The 20,381-nt window shown below is 42.8% G+C and overlaps 1 protein-coding gene across 2 annotated transcripts in view; it reads left to right on the forward strand.

The window, feature by feature from the left end:
* The window catches only part of slc1a7a (solute carrier family 1 member 7a), a 149,050-nt gene that overhangs the window by 44,497 nt on the left and 84,172 nt on the right, over nucleotides 1–20,381 (forward strand). For both annotated transcript variants that reach the window (XM_085982805.1, XM_085982804.1), the window contains exon 3: nucleotides 17,964–18,179. In XM_085982805.1, coding sequence (XP_085838931.1) covers nucleotides 17,964–18,179 — 216 coding nt within the window. The remainder of the gene's footprint in view (nucleotides 1–17,963; nucleotides 18,180–20,381) is intronic.

The raw sequence follows: 20,381 nt of genomic DNA on the forward strand, positions 1-20,381 counted from the left end.
ATGTACTTGTATGATAGCATAACCCAGGGATGTAGCAATATCCTCAGTAAATCTGAATGACATATTCATGTTGTTCACACGGGTGCTTCTTCAACCTCTTTGAAGGTGAACTGAGCAAACCCTTGATGAAATGAGGCTGGCTACAAATTGATCAGCGGCATTATTTCATAGTAAGAAAAACATACAGAACATCAGTAATGCTCGGACTCACTCTAATTCAAACAACACAACTTATCTTTTTTAATACTACAAAATAAAGAAATCACTGCACCTCCCAACATCAGTGGGTTATCTTAATTGATTTAAACAAGGCAATTTCTGACTATTCTCTCTTGTATTCCCACCTTCTCGTAGGCTTTACTGTATAACTGCATTGCAACATTGTTTTTTTTTTAAAAAAACTACATCAGCTGCTGATGTGTGTCTATGGCCGGAATTTTGCCGGTGCTTGGGGCGGGTTTGGAGGCTGGACATCCGGCAAAATCACAAAGATTGACCGGGTCGGAAACCCACTGTCAACCCACCGCCAATCAATCTTCCCAAGTGCCGGGTCCCCGATTTGCGCAGGGACCCGACACCGAGCGTCGGGAAGAGGATTATAGCCACTTAACTGCTTACAGGCTTTTTCCAATTTTGACACTTCTACTGCGGGCTTCCTGATGTCCGGACACCACGCCAGGTAAGTGTGGCGTGTTGTGAATCTGCTGTAATGTTTATACATTGATGACAGCTGCAGAAGTGGTGTGAAGGATCCAATGGTGCACTGATGAGTTTCAGAGGTAAGAAAATGTTGGGAAATTCATTTTTAATGCATTTAGACTTTTCTGTAGGTAACAAGTTTTGAATTATATGTGTAGTCCCACCTCATTGGGAGAACCTCTCTCACCAGCGACAGATTGCTTCTGTAACCTCACCTGCAGCTGCCATCTGTTCTAGCCTAAGGAGGGAGTCACTGGAGAGCCTGGATGCAAGAGGTCACCTTTGTACAGTGATTGTCGGTGTTTGCATCTCCTCAATGCACTGAAAAATCAACTGTCAAAAAAAATTGCGCGTGGTCCCTTTAAGAAAACTGGCAGATGACGCGTCATCAAATGACATCATCCTACACCGGCTTCCTCTTAATTGGCCGGCAAGGCCAATTGACGTAAAATTACGTCTGTGGGCTGGATGTAGTTGGGGGCGGGACTGGAACCCGGAAGGCAGCTGATCCGCTCCGAAGCCACCTCGAAGCAGAAAATTGCGGCCGATGTCTCTGTCTCTCTGCTGGGCACCCGGGACCAATGATTCTCCAAATGAATAGGGGTGAGGTGCTTATTGTTTATCGGTAACAAGCTAATGAATTGCTCATTATTTGCAGTCTGAAGAAATAACATTAAAGCTGGCTCATTAGTATCTTAACTACATATTGTCTAAGAGGCTTTTTTTTATCCTGCATGAATACACTATGCTTTAAAATACAATATTTAAAAATAACTCTCTTGGCATATGCTTTCTGTGGCAAAATGGTCATAAAATGCCAAAAGATGGAGGGTTTCAGTGCCTGATGGGTTGAAGTAGAAGAACAGGTGGACGATATTATGGAGGTGGAAGTATATGTTTTTTGATGGAGAGGATATAAATTGAACCTTAGCTCAGAGGTTAACAGTTCGTTAACTCTGCATCCTATCTAGTTCAGCTGTGATTGTAGAGAGGAAGAGGTTATAGAGTTTGTGGCAGAGGCTGAAGACGATAGCTTCGGTCTTTCCAATGTTTTGCTGGAGGGAATTACAGATCCTCTAAGACAGGATTTTAAATAAACAATCTGATCGCACAGAGGCAGTGTTGTATATGTCTATATATGAAAACTAGGCCTATATTCCTTAGAATTTAGATGAATGAGAGGTGATCTTGTTGAAACATGTAAAATTCTTACAGGGCTTGACAGGGTAGATGCTGGGAGGATGTTTCCCCTGGCTGGACAGTCCAGAACCAGGGATCACAGTCTCAGAATAAGGGGTCAGCCATTTAGGGCTGAGATGAGGAAAAGTTTCTTCACTAAAAGGGTTGTGAATCTTTGGAATCCTCTACCCTGGAGGGCCATGGATGCCCAGTCATTGAGCATAGTCAAGGCAGAGATCGCTAGATTTTTGAATATTAAGGGAATCTAGGGATATGGGGATACTGCAGAAAGGTGGAGTTGTGATAGATCAGCCATGATCTTATTGAATGGTGGAGCAGGCTTGAAGGGCCAAATGGCCTACTCCTGCTCCTATATCTTATGTTCTTATCTTCTGTCATCAGCATACATTTGGATGATGTCATCAAGGGGAAGTATGTAGAAGAAAAAGAGGAAGGGGCAAGGATAGATCATTAGGAGACTCTGGAGATGATAATGCTGAGAAGCCATTGTTAATGGTGCTCTCGTTATGAACGGATAGCCAAGAGTAGAACCAAGTAACAGCAGTCCTAATGCGCTAAACAATGAGGAGAGGCTTTGGAGGCGAATTGTGTGTTTGATCATGTTGAAAGCTGCAGAGAGGATGAGGAGGGATATTAGACGAGTCAAAGAGATTGTTCATATTGATCTTTTTATGGTGGTTTTGGCGCTGTGGGAGAAGCGGAAATCTAATCAGACGGATTGAAATGGAGATGGGCACAGATCCTGGTGGGGGCGTGGGGTTGGGATCCAATCCCGGGATTGGGTCTGATCCTGGGGGCGGCGGAAGGTGGGGGTGGTGGTCTGATGGCGGGGGAGCTTGGGGGGCGGGGAGGAAACACTCCTGCTTCTCCTGGGCCACAAGGAGTGCTCCCCAAGGCCCGGGAAACCCAGTCGGCCATAGTTAAACATGAAAAGCTTCCAGCCTCATTAACATATTTAAAATGCCAACCCGCCTCCTGGGAGCGGGTTGGCTGCCTGCCCCTTGTCCCACCTGAGTAAAAGCTGGAAGTCGGCTGGTTGGAGCTGGCTTCCCGACACACTTCCATTTTTTGGCCATTTAACCCACCACTTGCACCCAATCATGGAAGCTATGGCTCAGTTGGTAGCAGCCTCACCTCTGAGTCAGAAGGTTGTGGGTTCAAGTCCCACCCCAGAGACTTGAGTGCAAAAATCTAGGCTGACAGCTGCACTGTTGAAGGTGCTGTCTTTCAGATGAGATGTTGAACCAAGTCTGCTCTCTCAAGTGGACGTAAAAGATCCCATGACACTATTTCGAAGAAGAGCAGGGGAGTTATCCCCGGTGTCCTGGCCAATATTTATCCCTCAGTCAACATCACTAAAACATTATCTGGTCATTGTCACATTGCTGTTTATGAGAGCTTGCTGTGCGCAAATTGGCTGCTGTGTTTCATACATTACAACAGTGACTACACTTCAAAAGAACTTCATTGGTTGTAAAGTGCTTTGGGAAATCTGGTGGTTGTAAAAGGCGCTATGTAAATGCAAGTCTTTCTTTCCTTTCTTTTTTTTCTTTCCCACCCATTCCCCTGGTGTCTTGGTCAGGATTTTATAAATATCTGCAATGTCATTATGATGGTGTATCTTGTGTTATTGTGGCAGTGCCAGTGCTAAAGGGAGGGAGCTAATAGACATCTCCTGTCTCACCAACAGTTGTATCTTTACAATAATGCAAATATGCTGAATCTGGTGTCAGCAGTCAGAGCTCCACATTACGAGGAGTAGTGTAACCAGGGCAATTCTAGCTGTTACCTCCTCCCAGTACGTGGAGATACCTGCAGCTGAAGGACTGACTGAATTACCAGTGAAAATTGAGATTAACTTTCAAAATACCTGGCTGGGAGTGATCATTTGGGGTTTAAAACATTTTCCCTGTCAGTTCTTCAAGTCCAACTTCAAATGTTTCTTATTGTAATTTGTGACATTAGAGAGAGAAGACTGAGGTGGTGAAATTAAAAAAACCTGGTACAATTTGGAGTGGTTACATGAGGTCTCAGTTCCTTTTCTCTGCCTTGAACTTTTCACAAAGTGTGGGTGGGTGTTTCTTGTGTCTGTTCCCCTCTACATAGACATCACTAAAAGTGGCAGGACTGACAGGATGACCTCGCCCATCAAAGTTCCAGTGATCCCTCATTTGCTCCCATCATGCAAGCGCACATTGCATAGCCGACATATTTTCATGCCAGGACCTGATCCTGGTGGAACTGAAAGCACTGAACTATTAAAAGGCCATTCCCCTATGGAAATCGATTGCTGTCAGAAAAGGAGAACTTCAAACCCTGGCCAGTTTAAAACTTTTTAGTAATCTTTGCCAAGTGCAGCAGCCCACATATGCTGCAGCAAAGTGCCACAGTGAAATCCCTCTCCTGCACGCTGAGGCGGGCATATCAATTGTGTCACAATGGTGCAGGTGCCTGCCTGCAACATGCTAATGCTCCTGATCCTGGGATTTGTGATGGAATTGGAGGCACATCCATGATGGGGTAATCCTATCCAGCCTAGACTGATGGGATGAACATCTCTTATTTTTCTGGCTGACTGTCATGGTCTTAATGCAACATTTGTAGTACATTGCTGTCTTCAATAGTGCCTTCGTATATTTGCTGTTTGCTCTTCTGGTAAGATACCCTGTCTTATGCTATACAGTAATTTCACCAGCAGGGTGGAGGAATTGGCAGCTCAAAGAACATGGCCGACTCTGACTGCTTTCTGCTTCTACTTGCATCACAGATGTAATGATTTTTAGGTGTGGTCATTGGTATTGTGAACCCTAGGTATGTATAATGGGTTAGAAAAAAACAAAGAATTTCCAAAAAAGGAAAACTCCATATACCGATCACGTAAGTAAGTGTTAGCAGCCTCAGTTGTTAGCAGTCTTGCTCCCGAGTCAGAAAGTTGCTGATTTGAGCCCTGCTCCAGGACCTAAGCACATGATCTAAACAGTGCAGTACTGAGGGCTGTGCCTCAGATGAGATATTAACATTAGTCCATGTCTATTTGTTCAGGTGATTGCAACTGATCAGGAACAAAAAAGCCAGCAACCCCGCCATGTTCTGTGGCAAACCAGGACCACAGCAGTAGTCGTAACCAACACACACACACACACACACACACTCTCTTAGGTAGAATGCTCAGAAGAAAAATAGAAATGAAGTTGACCAACAAATCTCCCAGATGGGTTAATTGGCAAGTGTAGTGCTTAATGAAGAACAGAGCCCTACAGACCAGAAGGTTCTAAATTCTATCCCTGATCTGTGTTGAGTGAGCTGATATCATCCAGACTACTTGTAAGAGTGCCACCATTAGCCTCAGCACCCCTGATTTAATGATGGGAGGGAAAACTTGTAGAGTTCCCACTCCTGACTGCTTCTTGGCGACTCCTGCTGGAAAAGTCACGTGTGTGGGATGTTGGATTTGTCTATGGTGCTCAACTAGCCTTCTGACACTGTCGAGCTTCACACATCATAAAAGGACCACTTGGGGGCAAGCTAGTGAAAGGGGGTTAACACCTATGGAACTGTACCCCATTGTAAGTCAGCACACTCCGAAGATGAGGGGAGAAAATTGAGAGGAAAAAATAAATCATTCCCGTGTGTTTTGAAGCTGCTGAATTATAGATTTATACATGTCGGCTTGAATCAGTGTGATGAGTCGCTGAAATTCGGTTTGCCTCAATCCAAATCCCTGCTGATGGCAGAGGTTGAAGCAGCCATTCAAACCGGGATTAAAAAGGATCCTCTGCTGCTTTAACTGCAGTCATGGGTTTTGGGACTTTGGGGGGGAAAAAATAAGTCCGAGCCAAATTCTAACTAAACCACAAAGGCTTGGATTTGGCTTGGTTTGATCAATTCCCCTCCATTTGGATCGGTTTGGATTTTGAGTTTGGCTGGATTCATTCTCCACATACAATACACGAACCTTGTTGCTGGAGGATGCCATAATAAAAGACCTGAAACAGAATCTGCCTAATTAAAATCTGCCAGAGTTGTTTTTTTCAGTGGAAGTATGAGCTGCTGGATGGTGTTTTGTAGTCATACTGTCAAATTCACTCATAATTATAGCATAATTCACCACTATAGATTGGCTAATTGTACTCTTGTGATCTGTACTATAGTCTAGAAATTACTGCTGGCATTAACAATGGATGAATGACTGCCAGGTTCAAATGGCATCATTTGTCTACTATATTAATGGAGACATCATAACATATTTATTTTAATAAGCTAAAGCTTCTGTTAAAACAACGCAGAGTAACTTCATACAAATGTGCTAAACAATTTTCCGCTATTCACACCAACAGTAATATTTAACTCTATACATTCTTCTTAATTAAAATGTTTTGTTCTACTTTCTTTACAATTGCTGTATCAGAGAACTGCCAATGCCAGTGATGTCCCTGCCATTCTGAATCATCAATCAGATTATAGAGCTGATGGTGGAAGTGCTTGTTTTAGAAGGTCCGAGATTCTTGGTAGGCCATTCTTCAGCCCTTTACACGGGAAGTCCATTTTATTTTATTTATTTGAAATTTTAGCACGATTCCAGATCATGGAAAAGAGCAGGCTTCAAAGTGACTCAGTAGAGGTATTTAAAATTATGTAAGGGATTGATAAAGTTCATCTGGATAAATTGTTCATACCATGAAAAGTTCCAAAACTAGAAAACGTAAAATTAGCAGTAAATAACAAATTCAGGCTGAATCATTATATACAAAGGGTAATAAACATTTGAAATAAGTTACCAAGCAAAGACCACTGAAGCAGAAATAATAAAATAGGTTAGTTAAAGAGTTTCTTTCTGCAAAAAGAGGGGTTTGAGGGATATGGAGGAAGGGTTGTCATCAACCAAAGAGGGGCAGGCTTGATGGGGTGAATTATCTTTCTGTTCCTAAATGTTCCAAATTCCTATCCTCAGAATTTTCCTGTCTACTGCATGTTTTCCAACTTTTTACAGTGATTTTCCTTTGTTTAGTCATGTACTGGCAACAAGGCACAGGAACACTGCTTCTCCTGCCTGTGGAACTCTTTCCCAGACTGTGAAGTTGGCTGGAACTATTTCCCTTGGCCGTGCAGTTTTTTAAGCTGAGAAATCTGGTTGTAGTGTCACACATAGGACAGCACCAAAAGTGTAGAAGAGTGCAAGGTAGTCAAGGAATAGGTGCTGATAATTGTAAGATGAAGGGAATACTGAGGGAAAATTAGGAGTTCCCCAGTTTAGAGGTTCAGGCAAAGAATGAATTAGAGTAGGAGACAGTGTTGATTTCAACACTGAAGATGTAGTAAAGAGGAAGGGCAGCATTAACTATCACTTGTGAATTAAGGTAGAATGAGAAGGCTTTTGGAAATCTCTAACTGCTACAATTTTTCCAAGTTTTCTTTGCTCCCAGGAACCAACAAGATAAAGTTCGTAAGATCTCTCTCCTAGGTATCATTGTTTATAGCTGCACCTTGTAATACCATCATATATGCAAAAAGCCTAAATGAAATTGCACTAAGTATGAAAAAGTAAAGGTAAATTTTCACGTCCAGCGATTTTGGCATTAGGCACTCCCATCGAATGATGCTCATCAGGAATTTGGGTGCATCCCTGATTCCTGATTTTCTATCCATTTAAAAGTAATATCCAGCACATGCGTGAATTCCAATATGAGCTGTTCTGCAAAGCTCTTCACTGGAAACAACAGAAACCACAACAATATTCAGAGTGCTGATAAAAACCCTGGTCAGGGGTGGGTTTTAAAGGAGGAGAGAGGTGGAGAGTTTGGGGAGGGAATTTCAGAGCATGGGCCTAAATGGTTAGAGGCATAGCCACCAATGGTGGGGCAAAGGGAGTGGGGCGGCGGGAACAATGTATGAGCCTGAGGAATGTAAGGGGTCGTTTTAACGAGCTTGTGGTGTGCTAGATCGGTTTTGATTTCGCACTGCTCGTGAGCGGTTCCGAAGCGCTCCCCCCTCACCGGTTCTAGACACTGGGCTTATTGCCAGACAACCTTGATGTGTTGGCCCAACTTGTGACTCGGAAGACAAATGGATCAGGTGAGACAAGGTGAGTTTTAAATCAGAAATATCTTTATTTTCAAGGAGAATAAACAGAGAATGCAAGAATCAATTTAGACAAAAATCATTAGCACGTCTCCCAATGGGAACTAAAATTTAACACACAAGGAATAACTTTGACTATCTTAAATCATACAACAATTCTTAATCAGCGGTATACTAAAACGGGGGTGGGAAAAGTGCACGGACACATCGAGGGATAAATCACACTCCTGAATTACAAACCCTTAATGTTACAAACCCTCCCGTTGCTAAAATATACCTCAACTATGTCAGTTAGGTAGAGTTGGGCCTTTATGCTCACCAGAGTTTTAAAACCGTCCTTAATCTTGGTACTCCTGTGACGTCCGGGATCTCCGATCTTCCTCATGGGACCGGCTCCTGAACCCGCTCTCCTGCACAATCTTGAAAGTCCTCCGAACTCCTCGAACCGTCTCCTCTCCACTCGGCCTTCGAACTCCTGATGGTCTTGGATCTGGACTGAACTTCTGAATCTGCTCTCCTGCACAATCTTGTGGGTCCTCCTCGCTCTGTCCTTGACCTCGTGTCTGTGTGAATCTGTGATGGATCTGTCTGAATCTCACTGAATGAATGTCTTGCTGTCGATTTTCCCTCAACAGTTATACTGTTTCCTTGCCTTTATCTCGGTGCCAAATCAGGGGTTTTCTTTTGTCAAGGTAATGGGCAGGCTGCTTTGACAAAAGCAAGTACTTTATTTTAATGTCTTGTAAATGAAACTGATGGGATCTGTCCTGTGTCCCTCTGAGTTTGGTACAGATAATGTTTTTTTTTCTGTGCTCAGCGATTTCAGAGGTGGGTTTGCGTTTTGCTAGCAATTAGCGCACCTCCAGGTGCAAATACTTTTGTTTACGAGTTTGTTACTGCTGTAACCATATTATCATATCAATAGCAGTAAGTTCTGGAATCTTCTAATCGGTGATGACTCAGGCTGCTGTAAGATACTGCTGGTGTGTCCTTTTGAACTGAGCCATGAGAACTGCCAACTCCATCTTGTGTTCTCACAATGTGGCCATTTCAGGGGTTTTACCAATCTAGACTGTATTTTCTGGATTTTGCGAATCCTACAGGAATGGAGCGTTCTGGGTTGGGGGTTGTAGGAGTTTACAGAAATACGAGTTGAGGCGATGAAGGGATTTAAACATGAGGATCAGAATTTTAAATGTTGGGAGACCAGGAGACCTGTAGGTCTGCAAGAATAGGAGTGATGGGTGCGCAGCACTTGATGCAGAATAGGAAACATGCAGCAGAGTTTTGGATGAGCTAAAGTTTATGGAAGGTAGAGGATGGGAGGCCGGTTCGGAATGCATTCAAATAGTCAAGTCTGGAGGTGACAAAAGCATGGATGAGAGTTTCAGCAGCAGAGCCAAACGATATTATGGAGGTGGAAGTAAGCGGTCTTTGTGCTGAAGAGGATACGGGGTTGAAAGCTCAGCTCGGGGTCGAATGTGACACCAAGGTTGCAAACAGTGTGGTTCAACCAGAGACAGTGGCCAGGGAGGGGGATGGAATCAGTGCCAAGGGTACAGAGTTTGTGGCGAGGGCCGAAGACAATGGCTTCGGTCTTCCCAATGTTTAACTGGAAGAAATTGTGGCTCACCCAAGACTGGATGTTGGACATGCAGTCTGACAACACAGGCAGTGGAGGAGTTAAGAGATGTGGTGGAGAGGTAGAGCTGGATGTTGTCAGTGTACATGTCTTTGGATGATGTTGCCAAGGGGTAGCATGTAGATAAGGAGGTGTCCAAGGATAGATTTTGGGGAAATTCCAGAGATAACTGGGTGTGAAGAGAAGCCATTGCTGGAAATATTCTGGCTGCGATTGGATAGTTAAGAATGGGACCAAGCGAGGGGAGTCGCACAGAGCTGACGAGCGGAGGAAAGGCATTGGAGGAGGTTGGCATAGGCAACTGTGTCAAAGGTTACAGAGGGGATGAGGAGAGAAAATACACCACAATCACAGTCATAGAGGATGTCATTTGTGACAATGATTAGGGTTGTTTCAGTGCTGTGGCGGGGAGGGGAGAGGGAATCACGATTTTAGAGATTCAACGTGGAGTTGTGGGAAAGATGGGAATGGATTTTGGGAGGCGACAATATGATCAAGAACTTTGGAGTGGAAAGCAAGTTTGGAGATGGGACAATATTTTGCAAGGACAGAGGAGTCAAGGGTGGGGTTTTTTGAGGAGGGGGTGATGACAACTGTTTTGAAAGGGAGATGACCACTACCTGAGCAGGGGGAACCATTTACAATGTCACATGAAAATTTAACCTGTGTCAGTCAAGTCCCCATGGGGAAGAAAGAAAATATGTAGAAGTCCTCCTTAGATTGCTGCCCTGCATCTCCTGCTGCCCAGTCCCAGCGTAGATATATGGGAGCTGGTTACAGTTGCTGCAGGACACAAAAAGACAACCGGGGGAATGTGGGAAAAATAACTTGGTGGGTATGTTCTTACAAAGAAATATATTGAATGAAAACCAAAACATGCAAAGGCTACTGATTGCTCAGAGAATTTGTTTTCTGACTGGATTGTAAACTGAAATATAGAAAGTATTACTGTATTAAGTTTTACTAATAACACAGCTTTGGCAAAAAAAATTGCCTGTAAGGCTTTAATTCTGAGTCCATTTTTGGGGCAAGTCACTACAGACGATGGAGACAAACATGAATTCACTCTGACTGATCATTAATACTTAACTGCTGCTTGGGAGGATTCTCTTTTTCTCTAATCGCTAAAATCGCTCATAATATATATTCATTCATAACCATCTGTGTCAAAGTGAGCTTCATATAGTTTCTAGCTGCTGGAGATGGGGTTTATGTTACAAACAGCGTGTAATGGATGGTGAAGAGCAAGTATGCTGCACTGTGGGACAGTGGGTGGTGGATTAAGATATTCCAGTGCTACTAATTCCTGATCTCAGCTGTTCTACTGGATTAAGGCACCCACACACGCTCTCTGCCATTGTCAGTACAGGCTCTAGCAATATCAAGGAAAAGAAATAATGTAAATGTATTTTAACATTTTTTGTCACTTACATAGGAGAATGTAATTGTTTAATATTATGAGGTTGAGTACAAGTTTAAAAAAGCCATTTAGCTTCAGACAACAGAATAAAAATTCAGTGAATGTCAGCACTTTCAAAGCCACAAAATCAAAATCCTAATAAATAAAAAGCTTTTGAAGTATTTCTGTTTTCCCCAGTTGATCTGAGGCACGTATCTGTTCAAACAGCCATTTTCTTATTGAAAAATCTGCATTTATAAATCTGATTATTAGAATGGGCACAGATTTTTTTGTGTGCCCATTAATGGACTGACATCTGGTGTGTAATATTTGACTGTCACCCTGCTATTAGCCAGGGACATGGTGCAGATTATAACACAAAGGATTGTGGGTTCAGCTATTAAAGTTGAGAAAATATATGGGCTTTGCCCGAGACGTGTATCCTTCAAGTGATTTTCCCAATTCAGCTGCCTTATAAGTGACTTTGACTTGTATGTCAAATCAACAGACTGCTTGAATCGGTGCCGTAGGATGCCTCCTTAAACAAAGTGCATTATGCAATGTGATGGTGCAGAATGTTGGACCACTGACATATGGTGCCATGGCAGAGAGATGCGAGTTTGATCCCCTACTTTCCTAATCTCACTTATGTTGCTCTAGGGAAACATTGGGGTGAGGGAAAAATCAGAAGCAAAAACTGCCCCAAGGTCTCTCTGATGGGCACCTCTGCAGGTCTGAGTTGCATTGGCAGAAAGCTTAATACAGGTCTGCTAACGGTTGTGTCAGCTGAATGATATACTTGGCCCAAGGGCAAGGGGAATTGGAGAGGATAAAGAAAGCAGCCTAGATTTTCCTCTCCATTGGGTTTAGTGCTAAAATAGCACCAAGACTGCACATCCACTAGCTCTGGTGACCCTGCAATGCATCCGCCCAATGTTCCTGGGTCCAACTCTTTACAGTACTGTAGGTGGGTGCTATTTTCACTGCCTATTGGTAGCCAGTCTCTCTGCTATTTCAGAATTTAAGTGGCTGTATCAGCAAGAAGCTCCAGGGAATCCATGCAATGAGTTACAAAGTTGAAGAAGCAGATGTCAAAGTCTGGATCACTGGGGCAAATATCTCTGGATGTGGCCTGAAAAGAATATGTGGCATTTTAACCACAATACCTGGTGCCATTGTCAGTGTTGGATGAAGGCTGTAAGTTGAGGGCACAACTCTGGTATTGTCTGCTTGGGAAGGAGCAGCCTTATAATGTACTTGGTATCTGGATACTCCTTGGTCCGCAAATGTGGTGCAATGGGTGGATTGATGCCAGTCTACGTCTACGGTGCGTTATTAATTTGGCATCTCAAGGCATCCTCCCCATCCCCAGCCTAGGAAAAAGGGCATTGTTTGGAGGGGAGCAATTGCTGGCAGGCTCCAGAGTTTACAGTAGCAAAGATGGTACCCCCGGCAACAATCCTGTAGTCAGCAAAGCCCAAGTTCTGCAATCCCTAAAAACCAAAACTTTCACAGAAGTCCAAAATACCCACCTAGCAACACCTCTGATTTACTTGTGCCTCTAGCAACATGCAAAGCCACTAATATACTGCCATTAATTTTTGGGAGCAATAACCCAGCACTGGAGGAGAGAAATTTAGTGTTACACATTTTATACTCATTGTACAAGGATTTTAATGGCAGAGGTGGGGTTTCAGTGGGCACCGTGGGAAATTAGAAGCAGGAGCAGATGAAAATACCAAAAGCCCTTGGGCTACATTTGCTTACTTTTAGCTCTAGTTTGCACTATGAAATAACTTGAAAACTGAGGGAAAATCTAGCTGGTATGCTTTTCATTCAATGACGAGAGTAGAATAATACAATACAACAGAAATGATTTATTTGATGCATGGAAAATGCTCTTTAAAAGAATAAAAAGTGGTAAAGAGGAGAACACTAAGACAGCCTGAGCTTGTGGTTTAGGTATTGATACAAAGTTCACTTCAAAGCAATGAACCCCAGTGTCTACAAACCCCACAACACAGTTACTTGCTAAAGGTATTTCCATTGAATATCCAAGTTGCACTTGTGCAATGAGTTCCTACTCAAAAGAAATTAAAGCAACACAGGAAACAAAGGGGAAAGCTATCCCTCAAGAGTTATTTGTAGTGAAATCCTAAAGGCGTTCATTGAGAATATGTATACAATCTCACTGCACACTACAAATAACAGAGGAAATCTATCCCCAAAGGTGTGCAATGGATCAATGTAATAGAGGGTTTGACATTTATTAGTTCAGTGTTGTCTTAGTTTCATACTAATGCCTAATTCTTTTGTTTGTCAGTCTGTGTGCTAACCACGGGGGAACAATCTGTATAGCATTCTCTCAAATACATGAAAGAGCTTTTGCTCTACTTTATACATTTTATACTTTAGAGATAGATTACTTGTATCCTTATCTCTGTTATGCTGTGACTTGCAGATTATTTTAAAACTCTGGAATAACAACTATATTGTTCATTGGGCTTTGCCAGCTGACCAGTAATTAAATCAATGAAAAAGTTGGCATGTGAATAAAATTGTACATTTTCTGAATTAATCTGATGACTGCTGTATCCTCAGAACATAAATCTAACTGTTTTACCAAGTATTACCATGTATTTACAGCACAGAAACAGGCCATTTGGCCAAACCAGTCCATGCCAGTGTTTATGCTCCACACCAGCCTCCTCCCACCCCTCTTCATCTAACCCCATCAACATGTCCTTCTATTCCTTTCTCCCTCAGTGTTAGCTGTGGCTCAGTGGGTATCACACTCGCCTCTGAGTCAGGGACTTCAGCACATAAATCTAGGCTGACACTCCAGTGCAGTGCTGAGGGAGTACTGCACTGTCTGAGGTGTCGTCTTTTGGACATGAGACGTTAAACCAAGGCCCCATCTGTGCTCTCAAGTGGACATAAAAGATCCCATGGCATTATTTAGAAGAAGAGCAGGGGCGTTATCCCGGTGTCCTGGCCAATATTTATCTCTCAATCAACATAACAAAAACAGATTATCTGGTTATTATCACATTGCTGTTTGTGGGAGCTTGCTGTGTGCAGATTGGCTGCTGCATTTCCCACATTACAACAGTGACTACATTTCAAAAAATACTTCATTGGTTGTAAAGCGCTTTGAGACGTCTGGTGGTCGTGAAAGGCGTTATATAAATGTAAGTCTTTCTGTTCTCGTGCTTATCTAGCTTCCCCTTGAATGCATCTATACTATTCGCCTCAACTACTTCCTGTTCCACATTCTCAACACTCTCTGGATAAAGAGGTTGTTGTATTTCTAATAAGACTGACTGACCGATCATAAGAACGTAAGAAATAGGAGCAGGAGTAGGCCATTCGGCTCTTCGAGCCTGCTCCGCCATTCAATGAGATCATGGCTGATCTTCTACCTCAATTCCATTCACCGGCCTTATCGCCATATCCCTTGAAGCCTTTACTAGTCAGAAATCTATCGACTTCTGTTTTGAATATACCCAATGACTGAGCTTCCACAGCCCTCTGGGGTAGAGAATTCCAAAGATTCACCACCCTCTGTGTGAAGAAATTTCTTCTCATCTCAGTCCTGAATGGCCTACCCTTTATCCTGTGACTGTGGCCCCTGGTTCTAGACTCCCCAGCCAAGGTAAACATTCTCCCAGCATCCACCCTATCAAGCCCTGTAATTATTTTGTATGCTCCAATGAGATCCCCTCTCATTCTTCTGAATTCAAGAGAATACAGGCCTAGTTTACTCAATCTCTTCTCATACGACAGTCCCGCCATCCCAGGAATCAATCTCGTGAACCTTCGTTGCACTCTTTCTATGGCAAGTATATCCTTACCTTAGGTAAGGAGACCAAAATTGTACACAATACTCCAGGTGTGGACTCACCAAGGCCCTACATAATTGGAGTAAGACTTCTTTACTCCTGTACTCAAATCCTCTTGTAATGAAGGCCAGCATACCATTTGCCTTCCTAATGGCTTGCTGCACCTGCACACTCACTTTCAGTGGCTCATGTACAAGGACACCCAAGTCCCTTTGAGCATCTGTATTCCCCAATCTTTCACCATTTAGGAAATACTCTGCCTTTCTGTTTTTTCTACCAAAGTGGATAACTTCACATTTATCCACATTATATTCCATCTGCCATGTTCTCGCCCACTCACTGAGCCTGTCGAGATCCCCTTGAAGCCTCTTCCCATCCTCTTCGCAACTGACACTGCCACCTAGCTTTGTATCATCAGCAAATTTGGAAATGTTACATTTAGTCCCCTCATCCAAATCATTGATATAGATTGTGAATAGCTGGGGCCCAAGCACTGATCCTTGCGGTACCCTACTAGTCACAGCCTGTCACCCTGAAAAAGACCCGTTTATCCCTACTCCTTGTTTTCTGTCTGTTAACCAATTCTCAATCCATGCTAGTATATTACCCTCAATTCCATGTGCCCTAATTTTGTTCACCAACCTCTTGTGTGGGACCTTATCGAAGGCCTTCTGAAAATCCAGATACATCACATCTACCCATTCCTCTTTGTCTACTCCACTAGTTACATCCTCAAAGAACTCCAATAGGTTTGTCAAACAGGATTTCCTTTTCATAAATCCATGTTAATTCTGCCCAATCTTACTATTCGTTTTTAAGTGCAATCATACCAACTAACAACACACAAGGGTAGGTACTTGGGTGTTTTATCCAATATTCATGTAAAGTTTCTGTTAATGTGGTGTCAAACATTGAAATCTTTATTTTCAACACTTTGCGTTCTTGGACAGATTCGTGTGCACCTTTGGAAGTGGCTTAGTGAGTTGCAGTGAATGGTGAGACATAACGGTACACCCCTGCAATGGTGATGAGTGTGAAAGGAATGGCTTGGGCATTGTAGGGATGCTTTCTGGTGTAGCTCATCATGTGGCAGCCAGGGTGTACAGCATCAAGTGCCATGGTGAGCCCATTCCTGGTGTCCCGGGCAGCAATGTGGTCGGGTGCTGATGCCCTCTGTCCTGTGCAGCATTAGTTGATTGCGGAGAAGGTTGGTGTTGTTGTTGGTGCTGCTGGTGTTGGGGCTGATCGTGGTGGGATTCTGAGGACCAAGGTGAGAGAGTATAAACTGTACCCATGCTGATGGAATAAATGACATAAGCAATCTGTCAGTGGTGAGAGAGTTTGTTCCAATGAGATGGCACTGATAAGAGAGTTTGCTCCAAACACTTGCAACCTGCTCAATTTGTCTTCCAAATGCAGTAAGCAACAGCTTCTGAGCTTGGAAAGTCAACAGCTGTGAGGTGGGAGTTTTTATAGCACATTTCAAGCTGTCAAATAATCAGCTGATTCAATGGCCATTCACCTCTCGCCTCAGCTTAACAGACGTGGTCCCCGCAGCAAGAACCCCATGGGCGAGCACGGAAAATCAAAAGGTGAGCTCAAATGTATTCTTAATGATCTCTAAACAAGGTCATAATGACCTGAATTGGGTCCCCCGCCGCTGCGTGTCGGGTCTGCTCAGCGCTGACAGACACGACATCGGGGAAAGGCACATGGCGGCGGGTTCACAGCGGGGTCCCGGCCCGTTGGGGAAAAAAAACACTTTCCCACCCGATCCGCCACTGATCGCGCCTGCTGACCCCCCAGAAAATCTTGGTCTTACTAATAAAAGTGACATGTCATGTCTTTTTAAAAAATCCTTCCTCTTCCCTTCCCATTGTTCTCCTTTCTTCCCCCCACCCCCGAAGACATGTACTCTTGCTAAATCCTGCAGTTTCACAAGCAAAGGCAGCTTCCAGTACCTCATCCAAATAGGCATTTTTCACCACACATTGAACATTGATAAACTACACAAGTATCTGAGTCGAGCTTGATCCTGCTCCTCCCATGATATCTACAGATGTGAACTTTCAAACGGGGTAAAGCAATTGGGAGCAGGAACTTTAGCCAACTTCCCCCCCCAGTCCCTTCCAAGTCCAAGGGGACTACGTTCAGTTATAGGACTTAAGCACCATCTTTGCTGGGGTCAGCCTACTTGGCTACACCAGAAATTTGAACCGGTTACCTTTTTAATCGGTATGGCTCAGTACTACTCTGAGCATGTCGAGTCTGTATCAAAGGCAGGGAAGAAAATCAAATTGTAAACTATTCTGTACATGTACAAAAGAGGAAGATTTCTTAATTCGGCTGCATTGCAGTGCAACATTCAACATTGGTAGAGATGCAAGTGTTAATTTCCCAATCCCCAATGCTAAAGTATTTGGACCAGAGCACAGTGAGCTTAACACGCGCCAATTTTTCTAGGACTGGCCCTAATTCATCATGCATAGTGAACGCCCAGCCTATGTTGAGCCCAGTATTGGGAGCTTGTCAAAGGAGTGGAAGGGGAGCAGAAAACAATACATCAGCAGTCCTTACAGGGCTAAAATTTAAAGAGATATAGCCACTTACATTAGGGTGGCTGCTTAGATTGGAAGAAAATTTTGCAGCTGTTACAAGGGCGAAATATATTTAAAATTTCTTTTTCAGTCGATGTTGGGACACAAAGCCAGATAAGTAACCAGCTCAATTCATAGGATGATAGCACAGTGGCAGGGAGGATAGAAAAAGAGAAGGGCAAATGTCTCCTCTGTGAGCGTGGGGGTGGGGGTTGGGAAGGAGAAGGAGGATGCGTTTGTCCTCAATGGGAAGGGAGAAGGCTGAGGATAATAGGAGGAGCATGACAATTGGCATCAGCATCCTAGGATTAGGGAGGGGGAAAAATCAATCCTGTTTCAGTTGCCTCGTGCTTGATTCAAAGGAAGAACGATCATACGATCAAAGCACCTGTGGAGCTATCCCCAGTATGAGCCACTTCAGAACAGGAGGGAAAAGAATGAAGCAAGTAATGTACAGGCAAGCACGCTCAGAAAAATCTTGCACTATTCAAGTATTTGTCTTTCAGTTTGATGTCTGGGCTGGCGGCTTTGGATGCAAAAGCTTCAAGTCGGTTGGGTCTCATCACAATAGCCTACTACCTCTGGACCACTTTTGTAGCTGTCGTTATTGGAATTATTATGGTCTCCATCATCCATCCTGGTGGTGCGGCCCAGAAGGAGAACACCGAGGACAGTGGAAAGCCAATTATGAGCTCTGCTGATGCGTTGTTGGATCTGATACGGTACGTGCAAGTATTGACCTTTGTTCAGTGTCAGAATTACAGCATCTCCAGGGAATTCAGATGGCTATTTTTAAATACAATTTACTTCACACATTGTGAGGCTGAACAATCATCTAATATGATGCAACAGGAATGTCAGTTTTATTACTGTAATACATAACAATCTCTTATATTAAAAATGGTGTGTGGTTGTAATATTCTAATGGTATTGCCCCTGCAGGCGGCACTGTCAGAATAACATTATATGACTTATTAATTTAAGTGGAACCCAACCTGTTATGTGACATTCAATCAAGTTATCTTATGCCTCGCCTGTGAAATCTAATCTTGTCCACTGAATGGTGCAGCAGCAGCCCTTCCCTTGGAGAAGAAATGTTGGTAAATGTAAAGGCTCTAGGACTGCAGTGGATAACTGCTGTGGCAATCCTACCCTTGGAGAAGAAATGTTGGTAAAGGCTCTAGGACTGCAGTGGGTAACTGCTGTAGCAATCCTACCCTTGGAGAAGAAATGTTGGTAAAAGCTCTGGTACTGCAGTGAGTAACTGTGCTATAGCAATCCTACCCTTGGAGAAGAAATGTTGGTAAAGGCTCTTGGACTGCAGTGGGTATCTGCACTGTATGTTGTGGCACTGAGTCATATGGACCAAGAAGGCCCCATTCTTGATTCCTGGCCTATACTGAGCTAACTGGTTTCAGCCGAGGTGTTGGTTGGGATGTGGCAATAGACCAAGATAATAAATCTTTTGAATATTGGGTCCTATGTTTTTGATTAAAGTTTGTGAGAGTTGGGGTGGGGGGGGGGAAAGACAGAAGAATTGAATGTCTGAATTAATCCCTATTTACTTGCCTCATGCCATTTGTTAACACTTTGTGTTAAGTGTGAAAATGCACTGTTCTTTTACAGAAATCTTGCAGATATTTCTCAGCCGCCCCTTTTAAGCTTATTTGAAGTAACTTTTTTTAGAAGCCTAATATATAATTTAATTTAATTTAAGTCAGCAAGCATTTATTTGGTGTTTGTTTAAATGTTCTCTTCTCTTCTAATTCAAGTTGAATGATTATTTTCTAATTATCTAAATTAGGTCTAACGAGGAATAGTTTTAGTTAACCACTAAAATGCTGGCTTATTTAGTAAATTTTCAGCTTAAGCAGTGTGATGCTGAAACAACCATATTATTGTAATAAAGTTGCTCAAACAGAAATAGCTCTATATATTACAAACTACTAAAATAACTCAAAACAATCTTCAATGCAATGCAAATAAAAACATTTAAATCCTACCCATGTTTTTCACACTAACCTTTTTTCTTCATTTTTTTCTTCATTTCTTGCAGTCCTTTTTTAAATTTTAACTTCTAGACATTCTCAGTAATATAACTCATTCTACCTATTTCAAACTTTTCTTCCCGTTTATTTTAAATAATATTTTACTCGCTCTGTTTCGCCAGTCTCCCTACACCTGTTGTCCATTTTAGAGGAGAGAGCAACTTTAAATCTTTGCCTGCAGTTGGCTGAAAAACTAGCTTTTGGAGCTAATTGGCAGTTTTATTTTCAAAGATTGGCAGAGTTGTCTCTGACATTCCTCGGTCAATCTTTGGTATGTTTCCCAACTAGATTAGCGATTTACAAAGCTGGCTATTGCAACCAACTAACATCTACTCTTTTATCTCTGGGTTTGGGGTTTAAATCCAGTCTGGACTGATGGGATGAATGTTTGATTTCTCCACTGGCTATAAAGGCTCTATGCAAAATGAGCTGCAGTAGTCTTAACCTGGCTCTTAATCAGCATGGGTTCAAAACTGCCCGAGATGCAGCACAAACTGGCAGTCCCACTCAGGCGAGACCATAGAATGTCTGGTTTGATAATATATTTTTGTATGCTGTTCTGAGGTTAACGTTGCCTTACATTTTTGGGGGCAGACTAGGATGAACGTTACTCTGTTTCTGGTCCTGCTCAACCTATCTTCTGCTGACTTTGTATCCAAAATGAAATAGCGTTCTTTTCCTTAGCTTGAACAGCCTCATTTGGATATGAACATGAAAACCGGATACCAGTTCATAAAACGAATATGAATTTAATTCTAATACTTGTGTGAGAACTAACATTCAAAAAAGGAGTTTTAAAAGAAAAGCACAGTATAAACTGAACAGAGGTGTGATAACTATTCCCAGCTGAAGGAAGGTTACATTTAAATGGTCAGT

The sequence above is a fragment of the Somniosus microcephalus genome, chromosome 3 (genome assembly GCF_052327205.1).
Source record: "Somniosus microcephalus isolate GS21.2 chromosome 3, FLI_Smic_1.0, whole genome shotgun sequence".
Taxonomy (NCBI): domain Eukaryota; kingdom Metazoa; phylum Chordata; class Chondrichthyes; order Squaliformes; family Somniosidae; genus Somniosus; species Somniosus microcephalus.